We start from the raw sequence: 27,091 nt of genomic DNA, 5'->3' as shown, positions 1-27,091 counted from the left end.
ACCACAACTTAAGTCAACGTATGTGTGTATGTCCATGTCTGCGTACCTTCGAACAACGATTTTGAGAACCCTGTAAGAACCTTTGATGAGGATGAGAGCTTCTTGACGGGAGCCGTAGAGAGCAGAGCCGTTAATGTTGACCAGTTCATCCCCCACTCTCAACTTCTTACACTGAGCTGCTTTTCCTCCCTCTTCTATCTATAGGCAAGAGAGAGAAACAGTTTAAGTTTAAACATTATGTTTGAATATGTGTCCACACACCACAGAGTGAAAAAAAAAAAAAACATTTCCGAAGTCTTCTGGAGAAAAAATGCCATATTATAACACATTCTTTTCTTCCATCAAAGAGGACGTAGAGGTTAAATGCTAAAATCAGAGAAGCACACACAAACTTGACAGAACTTACAGATAAGCACGTTTACCCACACAGCCTTGTCCGTTTCACAAGTTACCACTTCCTTTTATAAAAACATGTGGCAGAGGGGGCAGAAGTCAACAATACATACAGTGTTGTACTGTAAATGCACAGAGTTCACAGCCATTCATCAAACATGTATATACAGACACACAATACCAAGTTATTCCATTAGGGAGCCTCCTACATAAAACAGGACAAAGGGTCAAAGATCAGCTCCAAAAGCCACGTAATTCCCATACACAAAATATTAGCCCAGTCAAAACATACACAATCACACTTTCACTCAGTCACGCACATGTAAATCTCAGTTTCTAACATAAACGCACAACTTTCGTGTTTGGCGGACATATACATTACAATGGAGTATCATATTTAGTTCTAGGTCTTACATTAGAGCCCATTTCTCTTTACACAAATACACCTATCAAAATACACAGCTAATGCCACAAAACTTTCAAATTGAAGTCACATTTCTCTTTTCAGCAGCTACCGGCCTGGGGGCCATATTCAGCCCCAGAGATAGTTTCATACCCGACTGTTAACAATCATCTTCAAACCTAGCTCGCAAATCGATTTTCATTTTTTGCATGTTGGTCTTTAGAGCCATCCTGTGTGTATACAAAAAGATACATATTATATAATATAAAAAAATAAATAACCAGTTTATAATACATAACCACATTTCCTTTATTAAATGCATTAAATTATGAAATGGTTTAGGAGTGGGCTGTTGAGAACTAGCAGGACTATTGAGAACTACTGCATAAAATTGATTGCCATAAAATCTAATTTAGATTAGAGCGGTTCAAATTTAAATGGTAAATAAATCACATAGCCAGACATGCTTTTTTAAACAATGGGCAAAAAGTTCACTCCATTATTTTAGACTGCAACATAAAATAGCAGTTTAAACAGAAAATGGTACTTACAATGACAAGGTCATGGGTTTGATTCCCAGAAATGTCACTTTGGATAAAAGTGTCTGCCAAATGCATAAAACTAAAAAAAAATAAAGAAATCAAGATATCATAAAAGCCTACTGTAAATGACAAAAAATTGTGTCAAATAGGTTTATACTGTATTTTCAATGTATTTCTGCTGAGTTCAGCATGCAGTGCATCGCAAAAACAGGCTATTTATTCTTGACTTTGAAGCAAAACCAGTAAACATACTCAAGACAGAGTTTAAAAAAAACATGCTTGGATACACATGCCACCATTTTGCAACAAGTGAGCCCCCGTGTTTCAACAATGAAACCAAATCTTTCTGAAACATGTTCACACACTTAACCAGTTTTGTAAGACTCATCCAATGCCAACTGTTGGTCTGCATTGTAGGGTAAACAGATGCACATGTGTTGTGTGTGAATGTGTGTATGCAGTGAGCATTGCAGGAATATTTGAGCGTGGTTTTCGGGGAGATCAAAGACAGAACGTGTCCAGAGGGGGCATAAAGGGAATATTCATGCGGCCTGAATAAAATGCTCGGTGGGGGACAGCGAGTGTCAGGATGTGGGTAGAGTTCATACTTCACAAAATATTCAGTAAGATTTTGTCTCATAAGCAGACCCAGACAAAGTCTGGAGACGGTTTTGCATTTTCTGTGCTGATCTTGGGGGGAAATCTGCAGAAATCTGTGAAATGAATTTAGAAGGGAGGGGATAAAATGATTAAACAGACCAGAGAGTACCCGGTAGCTGAAAGCATATCAGCCCTGATCAAATCAGCCAAACATATTTAATAACCGAACAGGGCAACTTTGTGAATGACGGATGTTCTAATTCTGTGGAAATCTGTGGAGTTCAGTCTTTTTAGTTGGGCATGCCGAGAAGCTGTTCACTTGTCAACTCGTGTGACCTGAAAGAACAAAGACTTCAAAAGAGACCAGAGATGGTTTTGAGACACAGAAGCAGAAGAGAAGATGAAGACAGACATTAAAAAATATTTCATACCAAAGACTAAACGATAGTTATTTCTGAATGATCGTCCTTATTGACTCTCTGAGGGACTCAGAACAGATAAAAAGTTTTAGGGCCGTGACACACCGGCTGACGGTCGGCCAACGTCGGGCCATCTGTGAGTCTGTTGGGCTAGTTTTTGCGGTGTGTTCTACATGTTGGCTCTAGTTGGAGGGAGACCGCCTGATTCAGCATGTTGAATCAGGGTCGAGGCCATTGGTGAGAGAGATAACTCTGATTGGCTGTTCAGTTTAGCGAACAAAATATTTTCATAACATGAGCCGAATGGAATGAAGAAAGTGAAGAGCATGACTGATATTCAAAATGGTAAGCAAGCCTTGTTTACAGTTAGTAAATCTGCAGTCCTAATTTCGGTGTCCCTTTTTGAATTATGAATATGGACTACTGATACCTGCTGATACAGACAGTTATTTCCAAAACACACATGCTAGACAGCAGTCAACTGTAGTCTTTGCGGTGTGTTCAAGTGCAGCTTTTTGGCCCTTTTTGGAAGCCGACGGCCTTAAAATAACTTTTGGATCCACTATAAGATATTCTTGGGTTGTTCTTGACATCCTGAGGAGAAAAGACATAACATCACTCTGAAATGCTGACTGAATGACTGTCTAGGTCTTCAGTGAATGAGGCCTGCAGTCTTTCTCATGTATTTGGCTGGTTTAAAATGCACAATAGCTGGTCGCATGTAATGGAAACATTATTCAGATGTATGGTCACAATTACAGCCTCTCTGAGGACATTGCTCTTTCTCGCTCCGTTCCTCCTTCCCATCTGCTCCAAACAGACTGTTTCCACGGATATCATAATCAACATCCGCAAAGCCCTTCAGCCTGGACTACAGGGGCTTCATCTCAATTCTGAGAGGTTGCATGTGTTTGTTCGTACATCCAACACAGATGACACTTGTTGAATAACTCTTTTTCAACTGACTGGATGAGTGTAACATCTCAGACCTGAATATGTCCAGCAAATCCAATAAACCTTTTGTGCGAGTTTAAATGAAATCGGTGTTCAGTATGTTCTCCAGGTGCAGGAGAGAAGTGATGTAGCCTGACCTTCCATTAGTTCATTAAACTCAAAACAAACACAGCCTTTTTCCACCCTAAAATCCAATCTGCTACACATACTCCATTGGAAAAAGCCCGGTAACCCTCATAGCAGGTATGTTTTATGGCAGGATATGTAACACTATTGCACAAAAAGAACAAATTCACATAGTTGGCAGGCATACACGAGTGCCCCCTTGGCAATAAAAAAAACTCACACGCACCTTCTTACCTCATAAGCTGCCACAGTGCTCAGAACTTCCACAACTCCCTGCGAGGAAGACCGGGAAACCAAAATAAAATGAGAGGGAAGAAGATAAAAGAGAATTCACCCGCTGTCCTCCACTAAATCTGTTTAACGGGTGCCCGGGGCCATGATGTGATGGCACTTTAACCGTGCGTGTTCACTCTCAGATCTTGTTGCATTATTTAGAGAACCCAGAATGAAGAACTTTTGTCAAACTGTTGGCGTCAGCTGGTGCACACACACCACATGGACCTCACTGAACCTCTATCCTTTGCTCTCTCTCCTTTCCTGTATGCCCACCCAGTAGTCTCATTCTCCCACTCTTTCTTTCCTTTCCCTTGAGCTCATGTTCTCCTTGGAGGCTTGATAAAAATAACTGCAACCACACCTATGTTCCATCAGACCCGTATGTGTGTGTGTTTGTGCGAGTGCACGATTGCTTGTTTGGCTTGAGCATGAGCACTGACTTGCTCCCTGGTGATCGTGAAATAAAGTTCACAATGGGACCTTTATGGAGGGTTGAACAGTCCTACGTGACAAATCCCTTTCGGTCTCCCCATTCCTTTAATCTCCCTCAGGAGTGACCACTCCTTACATGCCATGCGAAGAATAAGAATTTCCGTACCCATTCTTCAAATGGGACCTGGTGGAAAAAATGGTTGAGGAGGTGAATGTTAGGGGGAACTTTCTGCCTGAGATTTTTGTGTTTATAAAAACACCCAACATGAGTAGTGAGGGCAGAGGCTACAGCAAACAAACGGCACCACTGTGACTCCTTTCCACTCACTCCTTTTCAAGATAAAATACGGTCTGAGTTTTAGCTAGAGGAGGCGAGAAACGCCTTAAATTACAAGAGAAGGACTTGAAAATTATAAGTCCCAGGATGAGAATAGTTTTAATACAATAACGGCTTTGAGAGGCAATTCCTAGTTATGCAGTCAGTGTACCGAAAAATGCATTTACACTCCCAGACTCAGACCGCAGGAGGGAGGGGTGTCTGTTTGTGTCGGACAGTGATGAAGCAAGTTAGTCTTCACCTCTCCCACAACAATGTTTGCTAAATTCAGCACAAAGGACATTTGGGCTGACCCAGAACTACACACTGCATACAAAACAGTATTACATTAACACTCAAAAAAAGACCAAGTCTAGATCATTTGATGTCTCTAGTCCTAAGTGAGCGCAAAATTTGACAAAACTCTGCTAAGGTGTTATTCGTAGTTGCCAAGGCACTGTTAATTAGTTGCTAAGGTGTTCTGAGTAGTTTAAGTGCATTGCTATGCAGTTGATAGGGTGGTTTGTGGTGGTTACTTACTGGCCCAAGTCAAAATATCACCCACACAAATTTTTCTTCCTGTTGTTTCTGAAACAAACATAACTTTTTTAAATGCCCCCTTCACTGGCAAGCTATTCAATCCATGCCATCAGGCAAAGCTCCGGGCCCAGATGGGTTCTCACTCGAATTTTACAAGCAAATTTGGAAGGATATTAGCTCAATCTTAATGCCTGCAATTGATAATCTCTTTGAGCTAAATTCAATGCCTGACTCTTGGTCCTCTGCCGTTATCAGCCTCATTTTGAAAAAAGACAAATACCCTTTGGATTGCTCCTCCTACCGCCCCATCAATTTATTGAATGTAGATTACAAAATCGTGGCTAAAGCAAGGTCTCAACGCCTTGAATCCGTCCTTCCTTTTATCGTTTCGCCAGATCAGACCGGGTTTGTAAAATCTAGATATGGCTCTGATAACATTCGTAGATTACTGAATATTCTAGATTATGTACATATGACCAAAGATCCCACATTAATTGTTTCGCTTGATGCCGAAAAGGCGTTCGATAGGGTGGAGTGGCCTTTCTTTTTCGCCGTATTAGAGAAGATAAATTTAGGGCACAATTTTATTAATTTGATTAAACTTTTATATTCCCAGCCTATGGCGGCAGTTAATACGAACCGGCTAATGTCTAGTAGATTTCCTGTTGGTAGAGGATGCCGCCAGGGCTGTCCGCTCTCACCCCTCTTATTTTCTATGGACATTGAGCCTCAAGCTGTGGCAATGAGGGCCAATACAAGTATACAGGTCATCAGAATTGGCTCAGATGAGCATCGTATTTCTCTATATGCCGACGATGTGTTATTATATTTTAAATATCCAGAGACTTCCTTCGACACAATCCTTTCGATTATTGAAGAATATAGTACATTTTCCGGGTATAAGATTAATCTAAATAAATCTCAGGTCTTATACTTGTATGCTCCCCCCGAAGCTGCTTTGGGCTGTCTGTTTCGTTTAGCTCCCTCAGGTTTTCAATATTTAGGAATAAATATCCCACCTAATTTGTGTGATTTATTCAAAGCTAATTACACCCCATTAGTTACCAAAATTAGTCAGGACTCGTCCGATTGGTCAAACCTCCCCATTTCGTTTCTGGGCAAGATTAACGTAATTAGGATGAACATCCTACCCAGGTTGAACTTTTTATTTCAAAGTCTGCCCTGTTATTTGACTGCTGCTTTCTTTAAAAAGTTAAATTCCATTACATCAAAATTCATCTGGAATAAAAAAAAGCCTAGACTCAAATTTTCTATCTTATCTGGGTTTCAACCCAGAGAATTAGGAGGGGGTCGCACTATTTTTGGTCTGCCCAGATTAAAAATATTATAAATTGGTTTCTAAATAGAATGGATTCACGGTGGGCAGGGATTGAGGCTTTGAGATGTTTCCCAAATTTGTTGTGTACCTTACCATTTATTTACAGTGACCATAAAATTGAATCAGTGTCCAATATTTTTATGGTTTCAAACACTCTCCTGGCATGGAAAGATATTTTGAAATATTTGAATATTCCATGCATCCTATCTTTGAACTCTCCTATTTCGTTCAACCCTGACTTACACCCTGCTATTCAGAACATTGGTCTTCGATCATGGAGACTGAGGGGAATTTTGGAGCTGGACCAGTTACTTGACAAGGGCAGCTTGAAACCATTTCAGTTGTTAAAACAAGAATTTAATTTACCCAATAATGATTTCTACAAATTTTTGCAATTACGACATTTTCTGGAATCACTTCTAAAGGACAAGAGAACATGCTTGGATCTTTCTGACATAGAAAAACAATTGTACTCTTCATTTTCTCTCAAAAGGAAGATTTCTGTTTTTTATACTATGCTATCTAATGTTGGCTCCTCCTCCTTTGATCCTCTGAAACTGGTATGGGAAAAAGACTTTGGAACTAATCTCAGTGACGAGGATTGTCTTTCGGCATGCTTCGGCGTCTACTTTAGAGGCGCATCAATATCGAGTCATGAGCAAAATTTTAAGTTCATTTACAGAACTTATTTAACACCGGTTCGCCTCCACAAGATTTTTCCTAATGTTTCTCAATTGTGTTTCAAGTGTAAGTCTAATATTGGTACGGTTATGCATGTATTTTGGGACTGTGACATGATCAAGACTTACTGGAAAGAGATACATAAAGTTGTAGAGGATCATTGGTAAATCTTTTGCTCTATCCCCGAGGGTCTATCTCTTGAATTGTAAAGCTGAATTACACCTCAACCAGTGTGAAAAGATGGATCTCAAAATCATACAGTCACTGCTGAAAAGGGTTCAAATATGCAAAAAATGCTTGAAAACTGAAGAATCTGCAGGACCAGGACCTTTTTCTGAAGAACAGAGCTCAGTTTAACTGCTCAGAGCAAACAAGGGACTCATGAACAACCATCACAAAACAAAACAACAAAAAAAAAAAAAAACAGTCGTGGATCATCCAGGTAACAACACACAGTATTAAGAATAAATGGTTCACAAACTTTTCTTCTGTATTGTGACGTACAGCCGAGTGAAATGGGGTATCAAAAAAAATGTAAGGCGGGGACTTGATCCTATCCATTGGTTTTTGACTGGAGGCAGATCTGAATGCAAGCTTGCAATGGATTGCAAGAAACAGGCAGGGTTTAAGAAGACTAAATGATTGGAGAAGTCCAGCATACGATACCAGAGAGAATACAGAAACATCCACGGATGAATAGTTCACAATAAGATCATTAAGATGCATATAGAACATAGATGAATTTAAATAGGTGAATTTACATTTTATGCTGAATTTAATTTGTTTTTCTCTTTGCAAATGTAGTGCATTTAGTTGAATAGGATAATAAATGAAATATATTTTCCCACTATCAGAAGTCCACTGCTGGCCATTTCACTGTTTAATATAATAACTTGCATAATGCATGTAAAAATCCAACATAAAGAAAATTCTCACAAGAGGGACTCATTGCTTTTGGTTAAATTGTTAAACAATGCAAAAGGTTTACCTGTGTCAACACATCAAGGATCAGATCAGTTCTCGTATTCATCGCGTTAATCAGAGTAGGAGCATGAAAACCAATCTGGAGTGAGTAGAGGGTCTGTATGGACCGCAGGCCTCTGCAGCAGTGAAGAATAGGCTCCCTGTCTCCCAGTCCCAGCATCAGCCCTAGCGGCATGAGGTCACCCCCTCTATCGCTCTATAAATAACAGGGCGTCACTCTTTGCCAGTCTGGCTCACTGCCCGCCATTATGCCACAGCTGGCCAGAAGGACGATCCGTCTGAGCTGCCTAGAAACCAGAAGGGTCTTACCAAGCATTGCCTATCCCACAACAGGCAAAGAAACATGGGGAACACAAGGATCACAGTTGCCTGTTTTATAGAAAAAAAACTTGGATGCTGGCTGCAAAGTGAAATGCAGACAGAGAGAGTGAAGCTGTGAGAGATAAAAGAGTGCAGAACAGACAAATCAGGCTGTATTTTATGATGTTCCATAAAAGTAGAATAAGTACCATATTGTTCCGAATACAAGACAATGTTTTTTTTTCTTGGAAATACATCTGAAAAAAATGGGGTCGTCTTATATTCAGTGTCTCTAGACTCTTACATATCAATAATACACCCGCAACAATAGGGAGCGCCAAATACTACACGTGTTCCCCCCAGGACTGATAAATGCAGCAGAGTCATCAAACAACTCTCATTAAGCAGCCAAGAAATACGAAGTCAGTGTATAATGTTACAAGATGGTGAGCCCAAAAAGACAGTCTTAAAGGAACACTCCACTTTTTTTGAAAATAGGCTCATTTTCCAACTCCCCTAGAGTTAAACAGTTGAGTTTTACCGTTTTCGAATCCATTTAGCCGATCTCCGGGTCTGGCGGTTAAAATGACCAAAGAGTTTCGATATTTTTCCTATTTAAAAGGAGTTGTTTTAAATAGGAAAAATATCGAAACTCTTTGGTCATTTTTGAGCGAGATGCTAACGGTCTAATCAGATTCAATGAACTATGCTAAGCTATGCTAAAACTGGTACCACCAGACCCGGAGATCGGCTAAATGGATTCGAAAACGGTAAAACTCAATTGTTTAACTCTAGGGGAGTTGAAAAATGAGCCTATTTTCAAAAAAAGTGGAGTGTTCCTTTAACGCTAAGAAAAGCTCAAAGAAAAGCTTACCGCGGTCCTAAAAGCGTCCACTTCGAAGAAACTGACAGTCAAGTGTGTCAGTACATAGCCGAAAAACAAAATGAGGGTCTGCCCATAACCAGAGCCGTCATCAGCTGAAGGTACTGGATATCGCCAAAGAGCTGAACTTACCCACCAGCGAGCCCCTTATTTTTTATTTGGTTTAGCATTACGGCGCAGAACAAGTCTTGCCCAGCACTTGCCCTCCGACTTCAGGGAGAAACTGGTAAGGAAAAAAAAAACAAAAAAAAAACTTTCATATCCCCTGGATCAGATAGGTAATGCGGATCAAACACCTGTGTATTTTTACATGCCAACATCTGTCACTGTACATAAAAAAGTCTTTGTGAAATCTACTGGAAATGAGAATTACAGATTATTTTTATGGTATGCCATAAAGTGTTTCTGAATGTGATTGTTGGTACATTTTACCAGCATTTATTATATTTCAATACAAAAATTCAAAATTAAAATATGAAAAAAAAAAAAAAATGGTGCTATTTGAAAATTATTTCCAAATAAAGCATTTTCTTTATAAAAGAAAAGATTTGGTCTTCAAAAAGCCTTTTTCCAAAAGGTGAATTTTGAAGGGGGGGATCATCTTATACTCCGGTTGTCTTATATTCAGAACAATACGGTATTTTATGTTGACTGACACTAATCTGGGAGGGTTCAGCCTCTGAATAAACTCATTTGTAAGGAAACCTGTCATAACATTTTTCACAAGACCTACAATATATGTTTGGACACAGTCATTTTTCAGCCGTAATTCACAACTTTTTCCAGTGGGACCTTTCATGGAGGAGGGTTGTCCAAGAACACTACTCTAAAACAAGTGCTGCTTTATCAATGCCTGTAATGGTTTCCCCAGTCAGAAAACCACGAACAGAGAGCAGCCAGAGGTACGCAGCACAGAAACAGCCCCAGAGTATAAGGGTGACCTGTGTCTATATGACTTATTACTATATATCCTGTGACAAAACATCACATACAAAGTGTCTCTGATCCCTCTGGGAAAGGATGCACTGTATGCGCAAACTTGAAATGAGACCGTGGAAAAACAGAAAGAAAGGTGTGGGATAATGAGGAAGTGTGTGAGACGAAGACATCCAAGGCAGATCTAGGAAGTGTGGTGAATATGGGTTTTGGCTCTCCTTTGCTCTACACTTATCCTGACGGAAAAAACAACAGACATCACAGCAGCTGGAGTAAAGAAAGAGTTGAAAATAAGTCACATGTATGTGCGGGAATGCATACGCAAAAAAAAAAAAAAAAAAAAAAAAAAAAAAAACAGCAATTGAGGAGGACAGAGAAAGGACTATATTCCTACTAAAGTTTTACTTATAAGTTCCATTTGGCTTAAGTCTAAATTTCAATTTTAAATGTCTAGATTAAGTAAGTATGTGTACATAAGTTAAGAATTAGTCAATGCAATTTCCAATAAATTCAAAACTGGAATAAACACTTATCCTGAGCTATTGTAGCATGGAGTGAAACTTAAGACCTCAGGCAAACTAAAATCATGCCATGTATTTATCATTAGGTGTATTTCCTTGAATGAAACATAATAATGTTCCCAACTGGCTCACTGCATAGCAATTTGTTCCCCTGCAAGTGTTTATACATATTCAATGTGAAAATTAATACCAAATGCCAAAATCTAGGGGGAATGCAATTCAGAACATCCATTCAAAAAACACAAACATGCACCGATGCACATACAGTATATATATATATACACACACAGTCAGCTATCCCAGGCTTTGCTTTCATTCCACAGCAATCAAAAGCAGAGTCTGTGGGTCACTCTGGAAACCCCATAGTGCCCAGAATCCGCCACTGGCCTCCACAAGACGAGGCCTAACAGCTGCCATTCCCACCCAAATTCTCTTCAGGAAACTTCCCCATCTCATTCCAAGAAACTTAAACTCTTTCGCCCTGGTGTGATTCCTTATGTCTTCACAAGACCTTTAATATATGATTGTAGTTTGAGGTGCTTTACAAATGAGTCAGAATATTAATAAAGCTTAGTTTTAAAGAAATGTTCTAAAAAGTGTATTTCGTAACATAAAAAAATCCCCGTACATTAAAAGTGATGCATACAATTTTAGCAAAATTTTAATTTTCATGTAAGATAAGGTAATTCAAAAATGTTTACTTTATAAAAAAAACAATTTATATTTAATTATTTTACAGCAAAAAATCTACTTTTTTCAACATAAAACGCTACAGTAAAAATCTCATTGAATAACTATTATATAGTTATATAACTTAAAGTTATAAAGTTACTATAAAGTTATGTTACCAAAAAAATACAGTATATGGTAAAGTAGCTTACAGTTAACCAAATAACAGGTTGGTCACTGGAAACTTTATGCTTTTTTGTTTGTTACAAGTTTTTTGTTTGTTTGTTTGTTTGTTTGTTTGTTTGTTTGTTTACAATTACTAAAAATATTTTACGGTGCATATGCGGAAAGTGGTAACGTGGTAAAAACTAGTGATAGAACAATATCAAAGTCCCTTTCAAGGAAAGTCTGTTCACTCTGCGGCCATATTTGCAACACCTCCGGGCAACTATTTCAGGCATCCAAGTCCAAGTCCTATCTATTTGAATGGGGGAATCCTGAAATCTCAAACTGCTTTGCAAACTCACAATTAAATAACATATTTCAAATCAGCAACAAAATCTGACATGAACTGTCCCATAAATGTTGTTTCTTATGCTCAAATACCATTAAAAAAATCTTATTTTTCAGGCTAGACAAGCCAATGCGCATGTGCAGTCCTAAGCGCGAGTCTCAGGTTTCTATGAGAACCGGAGTTTCTAATGGCAGCTGCAGTGACGCAATGACTTTATCAATCAACGACTGGCTCGTTTACTTAGAAGGCGGGATGAATTTTGAGTCATTATTGTGCAAAATATTTAAAATAATTTTATGTATGTCTCATTGGATATTATTAATTAAAAATGTATTTTACATGTAATTTTGATTGTGCTACATACTAAATATATATGCCAAGGGAACTTTCTAGGTAATTTTGCTGAACATCATCTTTGACTTCTTTGGCAATATCTTCTCATTGGTGGAGGCATTTGAGCCACACAACAGGGACTGATGAGCAGTTGTATTCAAAACTCTGTAAGCTGGTGGTCAGTGAATGCATTCAAGCACCCAAGCTTGCATCACAGTCTTCTGCTGCTCATAAAAGAGAGAAGAATGAGGTTGCGAGCCCTGAGTAACCCCCTCCTCTGCAGCACTGCCTTTGTCTACTGTTGGACAAAGATTTGAGTCTCCACTCAACAACACAACCCGACTGACTGACTGGCTGACTGACATATGTATTATCCCTGCTGAAGTTTCCTTTATCTATCCCCACACACACAAACTTGGTTTATCTGAAGCTAAGAAAACACCTCAGCACCAAAGCAAAGCAGAAACAAAGCTCCCCCACTAAGAACAAAGGGCTTATCAGAACATTTTCTGCAGTATCTGAGGTCACCAGTGCAGGCTGGGACACCTCTGTCCTTGAGCTGGTCTGATCTCATAAATGGGGAGGAGATGGGAGTGAAGGATCCGCACCGCAGGAAGGGAGATTTTGCTCTAAGTAAGAGTTAAAACCTTGGAACGCAGGCGAACCTGGAAAAGTGACATACTTGGATGTATTCAAGGTCAGAGTGGGTGAGAATATCGTTGCTGGCTTTTAGCCCCTTCATTTATGAGGACAGACAGAGGAGTGGGGGTGGAGGGAGAAAGAGAGAGAGAGGCTGAGAGAGAAAAGGTGGGTGAGACAGCGTGAGTGAGAGGGTGACAAAGGCTTCATTCAAGGCTCAGGCTGGGGGAAAATGAGAGAGCGCTACCTCAGTGTGCCGAGCTATGGCTGCGGCCCGACTGAGTCTAAAGTTCCATTGTGCTCCGGGACTTTTAAAGGTGTGACACACAGCCATGGGTCACCACTGCAACTGAATCGACAGCCAATGACCTATATTCACAAGAAAGGCTTTTTGGTGAACAAATTACATACCAAAGAAATGTAGTGGCCAACAAATAACAATTAAGAAGAAGTACAAATAAATAAAAGTAGAGAGAAATACATCAAGAATCATTTAGTCCATCACACACACAAGATTTGCAGTGCATGTTTTGTTTCAAGGAGACTCATGAGGAAGAAATGCCTTTCTGTGGAGAATTGGTTTATCACATTCCTCAATTTGTTTGCCTTCACAGTCTTAACCGCCAAATGCTGTTTGCATGGACTTCCTTCTCAAACCATTAAAACAGTACAACAACACCTAATTCAAGTCAAAACACATAAACTACATGTTAAACATTCACAGAACATCACTGCAAAGATCAGCTCATTAACCTAGCTGCGCGATTACGATTACAACAGTCATGGTTTAAAAATGTCCTAATTAAAAATGTCCTAGCTGAACAAATTACACACCTAACATGTACTTAACTACAATTAGCGTTTCCAAGAAACAATTTAAAAGGATAGTTCATTCAAAAATGGAAGTCTGAAAAATATTTTCGTTACCCTTATGCTGTTCTTCCAACCTCTCAAGTTTCATCTGAGTTCATTTACATTCAAATATGGCATGTTGCAAACAGTTATGAGAGAACAATAACCAATGGTGCTTGGCATCACTGACATCGAACCTGGCACAGCGTGTCTGGAAACATCATCTTTGAATGTACATGAAGGCAAATATTAGATATAATAATACTGAAAATTGATCATTTACATTCAGAACAATCATATGGCTTCAGGCGACTTGGAATATGTGACCCTGGACCACAAAACCAGTCATAAGGGACAATTTTTTGAAATTGAGATTTATACATTATCAGAAAGCTGAATAAATAAGCTTGGAGCTTGTTAGATTAGGACAATATCTGGCTGAGATACAACTATTTGAAAATCTGGAATCTGAGGGTGCAAAAAAAAAAAAAATCTAAATATTGAGAAAAATCGCCTTTAAAGTTGTCCAAATGAAGTCCTTAGCAATGCATATCCACTCACAAAAAATATTTATTTTTTTGATATATTTACAGTAGGAAATTTACAAAATATCTTCATGGAACATGATCTTTACTTAATATCCTAATGATTTTTGGCATAAAAGAAAAATCGATAATTTTGAATGTATTGTTGGCTATTGCTACAAATATACCTGTGCGACTTATGACTGGTTTTGTGGTCCAGGGTCACATATAGTACACATTTTTTATGGTGCTTTTTTGATATTTTTGAAGCTCACCACCTCAGTTCTCTTTCACATTAATTCTATGTAAAACAGTGTTGTTATTGTTAACCTAAGCTAAAACTATTAAAAAAAAAAAATTTGAACTTGGAATAAAATAAAACAAATTTTAGATTAAAAAAATGTTTTAAAAAAGTTAAGCGAAAAATAGAAATGTTGCTTTGGGGGAATTATACCTTTACAACTGTCATAGTTTTAAAATACCCTACTTACAAATCATCACTACAGTGAAGTGATTCCAAAAAGTCAATCAAAACTATGCAAAAAAAAAAAAAAACCTGAAACTTACTAATTGAACACAGACAGCTTTGAGATTATATTACCAGGTACATGAGCACACATATCAAAACCAAATTAGACCGCATTAATTGGCATTCATACTGGAAACCCAACACTCACCCAGAGTCAGTATTAACACACCACTAATCACATACATGACACCCAGATCAACAACCTGCCTTTATTGTTCAGTTACTTGATCACATTCTTAACTCAGTACAGCTTATTCGACTCACTTAAAAATCCATTCTTAAGACGATCAGGGCAACATATATCACCACTGGTGGACATTTCCACAAACATCCCAAAGTGATCAATCATGTTTTAGACGTGCACTGGGAAAACCTCCACCTTTTAATGCAAGTCCAGAAAAAGCAGTGTCTGTGCTCTCATAATAAGGTCTCTCTCTTCAAGAGGTGAGAAGCCATTTTTGAAGTGCAGCCAAGAAGAAGCCTCCTGACGGGCAGATATTGTCTTTGTTTTAACAAAGTTCAACACGAGGCAAATTAAAGGAACATCAAACCACTTCTCAGTACACTTGGCAATAAATTACTTTGGTGAGTTGGGTTGTTATTGGACCAATAGTAGTGTGCATGTATGCAAATATTGGAGGTATCACAAATCTGGAAGTCTGACACACTCAACGTCACCCCATTGCTCTGAGATTGCTCTATTATAGCCTCAATTGCAAATATTGAGCATATAGCAGGCCTCGTTTCCGAAAAAGACAATGGTGGATGTCAGAGAGTCAGCAACCTTTGGACCAAAGTTAACTTGGATTGATCCATCACTGTCATAGCAGACAGGAGAGGGTGCATGGTGAGAGGAGGAGCATCATGATGGCTCAATTTAGGACCTGTCATTTCTCAGTTTCCTGCTGTTTATGAATAGGGCCATAGTGAGTCTTTTGAGGTCGTAATGTGTGTGAAGTGACCTTGTCCCCTCAGCTAACCTCTTCCACACACACAAATCCCCCTCCCCCAGACTCACCTCCCTGGGAGAAAAGAGGACTTTGGAGTGGTTTTGACGGCTGGTTGAGCCCAAATGTTGGATACAAGGTTGGCTAACAAGCTTTTGGTGGAGCGTTTGATGTGGTCAGGTCCCCTGCAGAACACAGATGAACTTTGAAAACTGACTCCCTGATTATCATTTACCATGTGTCTTCACAGAAAATCCTGAAAGGACCACAACTTTCATTTTATTAGGCTGCACTGATGTTAAACGGTAAGTTTGTAATCATACCAAATTAGGAAAGACATAATAATCTCCATACAGGCCAATTTGTTCAGTGAATAAAAGCCTAAATTCAATCAGTTCATCATATAAATCGATTGTGTCTCTATAGAAAATTTGGACTAAACCACTCAATTCATATGGATTAGTTTTATGATCTCTTTATTAACTTTTTGAAATGTCAAAGTGGTAGTTGCGTAGCTGTCAATGGAGAGTACAGAACTGGCTCAGATTTTATAAAATATCTTAATTTGTGTTCTGAGGAGGAATGAAGAGTAAATGATGACAGAATTTTCATATTTGGATGAACTAACCCGTTTGTTTTGGGTTAGTTCACCCAAAAATGAAAATTCTGTCAATAATTACTCAACCTCATTTTGTTCCAAACCTGTAAAACCTTTCTTCATCTTTGGAACACAAATTAAGATATTTTTGATGAAATCCAAGAGCTTTCTGATCCCCCATAGAAAGCAATGCAATTACCACTTTCAAGGCCCAGAAAAGTAGCAAAAGCATCATTAAAATAGTTCATGTGAATACAATGGTTCAACCTTAATTTTATGAAGCGACAAAAATAATTTGTGTGCAAAACTACCTTTTACTACCTTTCTGGGCATTAAAAGTGGTAATCGGGTCGCTTTCTATGGCACTTTCTCAGAAAGCTCTCGGATTTCATCAAAAAAAATCTTAATTTTTGTTCCGAAGATGAACGAAGGTCTTATGGGTTTGGAACGACATGAAGGCGAGTAATTAACGACAGAATTTTCATTTTTGGGTGAACTAACCCTTTGAGTATTAGATGATGGATAATGCTAAAAAAAAAAAAATAACACTAAAATGCTAAAATATTGTCTGGCAACCTATACACATCAAATGTCTGATAACCAATATATTGTGCATGCCTGATATTTTCTGTTACATTTTTCACATGATTACTTTTGAGAATATAACAACCACCATTTAGGGCAAATTTTTCATTTAAAGCATATTTAATTATTTCTACTCGACCAAAATCCAAAAGAGCGAAGAATATTGCAATTATTATACATTTCCAATATTATCATATAATTACAACAGAAATCATTAGACAAAGGCTTGTTGCCAAAATGTTGGTAAAAATAAGCTTTTAAGTGAGTGTGCAGTAATATTTTTCTTTATGCAGATTTCATTATAACATCATATCGCCCCATCCCTACTTCACTACAGCCTTTTCTATTTAACCATTCACTCAGAGAACAAACACACAATGAACACATGTCTCACTGATTAGAAGTCCTGTCACTCCCAGCTTGGTTAAGAGACCATGTGGAAACACTGGTGAGTGTTTGTGGTGGAGGGGTTCAGGCAATAAGACCCCAATATCTCTCCCACCATCAAAGCCTCGCTGCCCAAGGCAAAGGCAACGGGAGCCAAGCTCACATTCCTGTCATATATCAGATCCTTCCCACACCCATAACCAGCTGTGGACTTCACCACAATCAACACATCGTTCAAAACAAACAGCCTTTTATCAAATAATCGAAGAAACAATATATTTACTCTATTAAATCCAATTGCAATAACAGTGGGAAAAGGAAGCATTACCTCTCAGGACTGATGAGTTCCACACAGCAATCCAAAATTGATATGATTTAACTTTGGGAAGTTATCCAGAAACAGAAGTATGGTGTTACTGAATAACAGAAATGGGGAAGTAATCCTACTTTAAACAAAGAGATCACTTTAAACATAGGAATGATAAAAATGGAAGTAGAAGTGGAAAAAATGGCTCCAAACAGGCCGCAACAGTCAAGTTCTAGATATAAAAATCCCATTCATTGTCTCAATCAACTGATTTTTAGCAACAAATGCATAGACAAATGCTTCTATATGACCTACCATGATCTTTAAGGTTGTTAACAGTATATGCTTATGTAGATAAAACGATTTAAATTTCATTTTAAAAATATTTCCAGAAGAATTAAACACTTTTTTATTATGTCTTCAGCGAACATAAACAGTTGACAAAGAAAATGCATTACAGTATATTGGATCCGTTCAGCTCTTAAAGTGACACCACCCTAATATTGCTGCAGCTGTCTCTATATTAATGTTAATCAAACAACAAAAGAGTCAAAGACAAAATACAGTTCATGACTGAATAACATTTGTAACTATATTTGTAATGTATATTTTATTTATAAAGTGCAATGTTATCTTACATTTGATTACAGTTTCTTTACCTGAAAATCGTAACACTTTATTTTAATCAAATCTGTTCAGCGTTTTTTTTTTTTTTTTGTGCGAAATGTGACACTCAACCCTATACTTGTCTACTATAAATTACAATACTCGACCCTATACTTGTCTAAAAATAATTGTAAAATATAACTTGAATATAAATTAAAGTAATTAATTTTATATACTTTGTTTAATTTTGATTACGTCATTAGCAGTGTTTCATGGGATGAGTAGTTCATTCCTCATAAAATAATTAAAAATAAAAGAACACAGCCTTTGTGCTTTTTTCTGTTATTTTTTGGCTTTGAATCAAAGTTTGTAATGTTGTGTTTCATCTCTAAGCTGTATGGTTTGGTGCATGGGTTAAAACTAATATGCCTGCTATGAAGAGAATAAATATACTAACAAAATGAAAATACTAACTAAAGCTGTTGGGGGGGGGGACAGGCAGTAAGTGTTCTGCTCTACTGCAAGTTCAAACTGCCAGCAAACTTAAAACATAAACATTTTGATGCAGTAAAACATTTCCATCTCTCTGTCCAAAATCTTTTTTCTTTCACCTCAAAACTCCAGCGCCTGAGAATAAGTTCCACTGACCGATTAGGAGTGGGAAGAGAGGGATGATTGGAGTGCCATGTGGTCTACATAAACTTAGCAGAAAAAGAGAAAAGCAAGGAAATGCGCAATGTTTCCATCTCCACTTTAACAGGAGAACAAAAAAGAGAGGGAATGTGAGGGAGGGATGATTAACAAAGTGGTGAGGAGGGAAAAGCAGCAACAATGGAGGTTTTTATACATAAATCAGCCTGTTCCTCATGTTCAATCAATGCCAATTTCAATGCAAAAGCCTTTGAGGATTTTGGGGGTTTGCACAGGCACAAATGTGGAAAATAACCAAGCATTCTTCGTAAACAAATGGTTTACATGCATTTTTCCACCACAATTTTGAAAATCACAAGTCTGGCAATGTTTTGTCATGCAGGGGACAAGTTGCTTTGAAACCTCAAAGATGTTCAGCTCAAAATTAAGTTACAATTACTTTTAAATTCCGTCTGAGTCCATTTAAAGGGTTAGTTTACCCAAAAATGAAATTTCTGTCATTAAGTACTCACCCTCATGTCGTTCCAAACCCGTAAGACCTTCGTTCATCTTCAGAACACAAATTAAGATATTTTTGATGAAATCCAAGTTTTTTTAAAATCTTCTATAGAAAGCAATGAAATTACCACATTCAAGGTCCAGAAAAGTAGTAAAGACATCGTTAAAATAGTCAACGTGACTACAGTGTTTCAACCTTAATGTTATGAAGCGACGAGAACACATTTTGTGCGCAAAAACAAAACAAAAAAAATAATGACTTTATTCAACAATTTCCTCTCTACCCTGTCATTCTCCTACACTGTTTACGTTGAAGACACATTGCTGAGCTTCCGTGTTCTACGTCCAAACACCGACTCAGTTAGGGCTGCACGATTTATCGCGATAAAATCGCACGCGATTTGGCAAAGGCTGCGATTATTTAATGCGCAGCTTGTCAGAGCTTTACGGCTCTGTGATAAGTAGTAAATGCTTCTCCATCTGAAAGCCAGAGGGTGCTCTTGTGCAGAAACTCAAAATATGCCCTGCAGCAGAAGGAGATGACACGCATCATATCGCTGTTGATGAATAAACAGAAGATTGAAACGCTTTGATTAATTAAACATGACTAATAAACACACGACTGCCTTATTCTGTGTGAGAAGCCACATAATCTCACAGAAGGATGCTCAACTGTTGTTATGAAGTGAGTTTGGAGTAAAACATGTTATTAAATGTCTTTTGTTGGACAAGATGTTAATAAATGGTTCTCATGTTTGACGCGTGCTGATTTTTCAAATGTACATTTTAAGCGACTCAATCTCACAGTGCTTTCAGATGGATTCATATTTGAAGCCATAGTTCACTGACAAGCCGCGCATAAAAAAAAAAAAAAAAACAAATCGCAGCCTTTGCGATTTCATAATCGCACTAAGAATCGCGTTTAAGAGATAATCGCGTTCAAGTTCAATGTTATTTTTCGTATTGTGCGATATATCGTGCAGCCCTCGACTCAGTATTGGCCGGCTCCTGCGTCAGCATCACACGCATGCGTCTCGTGGTGCTCACGTGAACAACGTTGGCCAATACTGAGCCGGCGTTCGGACGTAAACACTGAAACGCTGCACTGCATCGACTGTGTAGGAAACTGACAGGGTAGAGAGGAAATTGTTGAATAGTCATTATTTTTGTTTTGTTTTTTATTCTCATTGCTTCATAACATAAAGGTTGAACCACTGTAGTCACATGGACTATTTTAACAATGTCTTTACTACTTCTCTGGACCTTGAATGTGGTAATTTTGTTACTTTCTATGGGAGATAGAAAATTTCATCATAAATATCTTAATTTGTGTTCCGAAGATGAACAAATGTCTTGCGGGTGTGGAACGACATGAGGGTGAGTAATTAATGACAGAAATTTCATTTTTGGGTGAACTAACCCTTTAACTTGCACCTTTCAGACTTTTATGTAGCACAAGACAAGAGATGCCTAGTATTATCCACGAACTGTTTTTGTTGATAAATCTTGATACTATACCATGATATCTTCTTGCTGCTGGCTGAGGTTACGATGACCCATCATGGGATTTTAATTTGAGCACATGTTGAACACCTGGAGGGTGGGGGGGGGTGTATTGGGTCTAGCCTTGGGCACCAGGTCCTTATGTTTGCAGTTTGAGATAAATGTCTACTAAGACCACTGGGGGGAGGGAGGGGGGGTAAAAAAAAAATGCCTTCAGGGCGCAAAGATGGAACAAGATAGGATCAGAGGGCAAGAGACTCCATGTGAAAAAAAAAGAGAAAAAGACATGCAAACATGCAGGTTGTGCTTTGACTCCAAATCAGATGGAAAAACTATCAGTGTAAGTGGCAGTGACAAGCGACAGGAGCCATGTGCCCCAGAAGGCTCATGCAAACAGAGATAATGAAATCCAACACTGAGGAAGCCTCTGTATATCATATTTTTGATGACATCCAAATAAAGTCCTCAAAAATTGAATGATGCAGGTAGATACAGACGCATAAAGAATCAGATGCAGGAACTGTGTGTCAAACAAAGCATGTGTTTCAGGTTAAGCAGTGAATATGAGGTTATCAGATTGGCCTTGATCCAACCCCCAGTAAACCAAGAGTTGACACTTACCGAGAACTAACCAGCCTGCTACAAATCTTCAAAAGAAACTGCTTGATATTACAATAAATCAACAATGACACCTTAGAAACATATTGGTAATAAATGAAACTGTCTTTTAACAACTCTCTTTCAGAATGGCAGAGGCAAACATGGAGTTTCATCTCAGAATCATTAAGACAATGTTCATCTTGAATGCATTTTGATCCTGCTGGCAATTCATTTAGAAACAATGATCAAATGACATGTAAATGTCAAAAACCTGGGAGCGATAAAAGGGACAATATCACTGCTGCATGCCAAGTGTTAAAAAACTTTAAATTAAACACAGCAGAGCTAAGAAAAGACATTTTACTAACTACACAGCCAAACCGGACTCAACGCACATTACAAGTTATCAAGATGTTTTGAGCACCATAATAAACAACTGTAAACTCCTTCTAAGACATGCTGAAAAGGCACAAATCAAATTAATTTCTTCCTTCTGTCAGACAAAAAAATACCAGCCTCCCCCTCATGACCCCACCCCCTCCTCCCCACTGACTCAGGGGGCAGAGTCTGGGAATGTGATCTCTGGGGGTCTTGTCCCCCCAAAACATCTTCATTTAAGAAAAATAAATCAACACTTTTTGGTCAAATGCCGCTGGAAAGGAAATGGGGGTGGAAGGAGAAGGAATAAATTCCCTTACCTCCCTGTGAGGAAAAAAAAAACCACTACTGAAATGTAGTCATAGGTGGGTTAAATTAAAAAGCATTAACTTAACTGAGCATTTTAATATTATTGGATAAAGTTGCTTTTTTCAATTATTAGACATGACAATACATACAGTATGAGTGTATTTTAGCTCATTTTTTATTATTACTGATCATTTTGTTTAAAAAAAAAATCTTTGAACATGACATTTCCTATTTGCCTCGGGCTCATATATATAAAGGGTTTTGTCTAAATTACTGCACAGTAGTACCACATCCCAGTTGGTTTTACACACTAAAGATGAAGTTAATGAGCTGATGACACAAAGCAGCAAGAAACCCTAAGAAATTACTAAAACTGATCGTTATTGTTACAACCTGATTTTCATAATCCCATATCTCTGCAGGCTGCAGTTTTTGTGGAATAAATTAAATGAAAACCTATAATACAAATAAAATTCACTCAGCTTTTGAAAGCAGATGTAATTTCAACAGAGCAATACGGTTTATGAAATACAATTTAATGACAATTTAATGCAAATAGGATGTGCACAAAATGTATATACATTTAGGCTTATTTTACAAAATGTTCACACAAAATTCACTGTAAAGTATTTGAAAACACAATCCTTGGAGACAGCTGTCAGTAGATTTTGGATCTGATGCTAGTTGGAATGACCACTTCGACCAGGATGTACACAAAATGTATACATTTATGCGCATTTCACAAAATAATCACACAAAAGTCCTTGTAAAATATTTAAAAACCAAATCATTTGATATAGCTGTCAGTAGATTTTGGATCTTACACTGGTTGAATTGACCATTTTAACCAGGCCGATTAATCGGCCAATATTTAGCCATTTGTTTGGCAGAATAATCAGCTTCACCAATTTATTGGTCTATCAAAACTCATGATAGTGAATGGATAATGAATAATATAATATATGCAGAAGTGTCCAGGTCTTCACCTATGTTCAATCATCCACTATTGTTTGGCTCTTATGAAAACATTGATTATTCATTCCTTTCTTTGGGTTTTCATGGATCTTGAAAGTCAATGATTCACAGATCCCATGAGATTCGTGGTCTGTAATTTGTGAAAATAACAGTTTAAACAAGAGCATTAAGGATGCTCTTGGTCTTATGTTTATATCATGTCTATTTCCTTGGCACTAAGTTTTTACAAAGTTCCCAAACATCCATCAGTGCACCGTTAAATTTCATCCAGGCATAAACTGTGAGTTTAAACTTTCAGCACAAATGTAACCAAGTGTTTGAATATAATCACTGAGACACACACAAGCATGTAGTACGACTTTCTAACTCTTTGTAAACTCCAGTCTTACTTTAGTAATGATGAGTGGCTCGCCGTGCTCCAGCCCTCCTTTCAGAGTGAATCCCCATGGAGCGCCGCCGTTCAGTTGCACATGGATGTGCTGGAAAGACACCAGTTGCTCTACGGTCTCCATCATGACTTCTGTGCTTTCAGCTCCGTCTGACCGCCATGCAATCACGATGCAACCTCATCACGACAACCGGAGACTCCAGGCATGAGGGGGGACAGGCGGTGGGTTGGCCAGTGATGGGCTTTCCATGGACTAAGCGGAGGAAGTGCTTGAGCCTGAAGAGTTGATTTGAGTAACAGATGAAACGGCCAATTAGGACAGCGCTTTGCTCTAACTGACCAATGAAATTATAAAAGGGGCGGGAATTTTATCGACCGCTGTATTGTCCGTTGTGGGACTGTCTGGGAAAACTCAGGAAAGTTGGCCATTATCAACTTTTGGGTCATAACTTTCAAACTACAACAGCGATAATTTACATGGAAACTGCTCTGGACAGGAACCTTCAAATGGGTTGTCAAGTAAAGCGTCAGCGAACTGAAAAGTTAGCCTGTCGTGAAATGTTTAGGCTATACAACCGACAATTAAATGACCAAGTAACTTGATTAAGTAAATTGCTCTCCCATAATGTTGAGACTTCATTATTTTATCCCTGTTATTTGAAATGCTAATCACTTTTCTTTGAAATGAAGGAAGAGTCTCTAATGAAAACGAATGTAGCAAATGACAGAATGTAAAACTATAGAAAAAATGAATGAGATGGCATGCATTTCAAATTAAAATAGCTTACATGCAGCCTAAATAGAGGATAATTACAATATAAAGTATAGCCTAAACCTTCTGCTGTTCCGGAGTAATGTTAGACTCGTTTTCGGTAAAGATTCCAACATTCCGTTAAAAAAAAAACCCGCAAATGTGACATATTGTCAAGAATAGGTAAACAAACAGAATAAAAGTAGCCTACATTTTTCTTTTTGGAAATGCTAAAAGTTACCAGAAAAGGGACAATTTCAGTCCCTTTACATTTTTAACATTTAAAATATTTGAACTTTTTTTTTTTTTTTCTCAGTTGAGTACTACAAATTGATAAAGTGCAAATGCTATATGATAAAGCTGATGGTAAAGCTACTATGTTTAAAATACAAAACACTGTAAAATGAAAAGTCCACTTGGGGGAGCTGTTGTTTCATATCATGTAGATAAGTGTGATATGGTGTTATGGTTTTGAAATTCTGGACATGAAAATACACAAACTGTATTTTAACCATTTAATGAAAGCTCAGCCTGCAGCCAGTATGTATGATCAAAGCTTCGGTGTAAGCACTTACCTTTCTTTACCAATCATTTCCACACTGATGAGCAACTATTTCCTTATCCATTCAGCTATGTGATTAACAGAAGTTCAGAGATGTCCAATTTGTCATGTTGTTAGAACATCTGCATTGAGCTATTAAGCTGGAAAGCCAAATGATCAGAGACTGCAAAAACATGTCTAAATCAATTACCTGTCAAACACATGAGGACGGTGAGAAAATATACTAATACTCACAAACACCAAGTTTGTTCTGAAGAGTCTGACAGAAGCGTCATAAAAAATCCCTATATTTCCCTTAAAGATATGTAACTATAGTGATATACAATTCCCAGAACCTTCAAAAAGTAGTTTCTATTTAGAATTAATACACATAAAATAGCCAAAAATATACACTACATATTTTGCAGGGTTTTTTGGAGGGAGGGATTTTTTCTTCTTCTTCTTCTTCTTTTTTGCTGATTGGTTTTAAATCTCTCAACAGGAGCAAAAGATTAAAAAACAAAAAAATAACAAGATGCTAATAAAACATTTAGTAAAATTAACATTTCAGGTCAGTTCATTCAAAACCATCAGGAGACAGCTCTCAGGCTCTGGCATTAGGAAGTGCTGCGATTTACAGCAAAGAGCTTTTGTCAGTGTGCTCCCCATTATCTTTCTGGCAGTGGCACAGACCTTCATGCAGGGTACCAATCTGAACACATACTAGAACAAAACACGGATCATCACATTAACAATCCCTCCGAGACTCAATGTGTTAAAGTGAACAAGGTATATATAGACCCCTAAAAGTAAGTAAGCACTAAGCAGTCATTTACAAGGCACTTTAATCCAGAGTGAATTTCGGTATATATTACAGTGATGTTAACCCTCTAGCTCAAAGGCAGCAATCTTCCGATTACAGCAATAAGATGTTACAATTAAGAAACCAAATCATACTCTCTCGTTACCCTTGTCAAGTTTTATCAATCTCTTAGCATTCTGCATTCTAATCCACTCATTTCAACATAAGTGTGCTCACTTTAACGCAACTCTCATACGCATGAATGCGCATCCATATGAGACAGCTGAACGCACATGCAAGCACAAGCGCCCTTACGTTGATGAATACACTTGAGCACACATGTACATTTATGCATGACAGCACCCACACATCAGCTCAGCTCTATTCTGGTCATCTAAATGTTGCTCATTTGACAATGATGTCTCAGAATTAGTTGACATGAGAACAATAAATGTATACATTTCTATAAGTCTATATAGTGTTTTGGTGCCCTTTCTTTTCATTCTCTTTCCCACTGTAACCTTAAACATAGGTCTGAAGTTCTCCCTTGACCCTTTTCTGTTTCTTGGGCATTTACTGTACAAGAGCAATGGGGTCAAAATCTGCCTGTCACCATGGCAATAAACCGCTCTATTCATGCAAGCATGCTTGTCATCTCCATAGTAATGATCTGACCCTGACAGATTACTGTGCCTTAAATTCACACTTGCACAGGCAGTTATACGGCCACATACTTCTAATATGCTGAGCCAGGGGAAATTTCTCTGCATCGCTCTTATCTCTGCTCACACACATTCCTATTGCTTAGTGGCAATATTTCTTCCCCCATTTTCCATGGGTGACATGATTTGAATTCAATACATTTTGTCTGTTAAAACACAATTTGTTGTAAGACATGCTGTTTTATAAATCAAAGAATTGGACAGTGGATCTTGCTCAATGAATAGTGCAGTCTGTTTTTATGTGTGAGAAAGTTTGTGGTATAAAACACACAGATACACACACTATTTGAAGCAATAGCAAATAATGTAAATTATGTCATATATGTACTAAAGCTATATGCTTATATCTATATACAAACATATCTATATAAATAATAACCCACTGTTCAAAAGGGTTTTTTTATGTTTTTGAAAGAAGTCTCTTATGCTCACTGTCAAGGCATTTATCCAGTAAAAACAGTAATATTGTTAAATATTATTACAATTTATTACAACTGTTTTCTGATTTCCATAACTGATTTTTAAATATAATTTATTCATGTGTTGGCAAAGCTGAATTTTCATCACCATTACTCCAGTCTTCAGTGTCACATGATCCTTCAGAAATCAGTCTGATTTGGTGCTCAAGAAACATTTCTTATTATTGTCAGTAAGTTGTGCTGCTCAATATTTTTGTATAAACTGTGATGCATTTTTCTGGGATCATTTAATGAATAGAAAGTTTGAAAGAACAACATTTATTTGGAAAAAAAGTAAGCTTTTGTAACATTATAAATGTCTTTCCTGTCACTTTTAATCAATGTAATGTGCCCTTGCTGAATAAAAGCATTAATGTCTT

The 27,091-nt window shown here is 37.8% G+C and overlaps 1 protein-coding gene across 5 annotated transcripts in view; it reads right to left on the bottom strand.

Annotated features, from left to right (window-relative positions):
• The window catches only part of shroom4 (shroom family member 4), a 61,727-nt gene extending 38,019 nt beyond the window's left edge, over positions 1–23,708 (bottom strand). The window contains exons 1-2 of one of the 5 annotated variants that reach the window (XM_051900396.1): positions 23,439–23,708; positions 47–198 (exon numbers count right to left, since the gene is read on the bottom strand). In XM_051900396.1, coding sequence (XP_051756356.1) covers positions 47–198; positions 23,439–23,564 — 278 coding nt within the window. In that variant the 5' untranslated portion in view covers positions 23,565–23,708. Of the gene's footprint in view, positions 1–46; positions 199–1,347; positions 1,429–3,671; positions 3,862–8,009; positions 8,067–23,438 lie in introns of those variants that run through there. The other 4 variants (XM_051900390.1, XM_051900392.1, XM_051900394.1 and 1 more) reach the window with 4 other exon arrangements.
• Positions 23,709–27,091: the final 3,383 nt, after the last annotated feature.

The sequence above is a fragment of the Ctenopharyngodon idella genome, chromosome 7, assembly GCF_019924925.1.
Source record: "Ctenopharyngodon idella isolate HZGC_01 chromosome 7, HZGC01, whole genome shotgun sequence".
In the NCBI taxonomy this organism is placed as follows: Eukaryota; Metazoa; Chordata; class Actinopteri; order Cypriniformes; family Xenocyprididae; genus Ctenopharyngodon; species Ctenopharyngodon idella.
The sequence above is the reverse complement of the archived record's forward strand: the minus strand, read 5'-3'. Positions and strand labels throughout refer to the sequence as shown.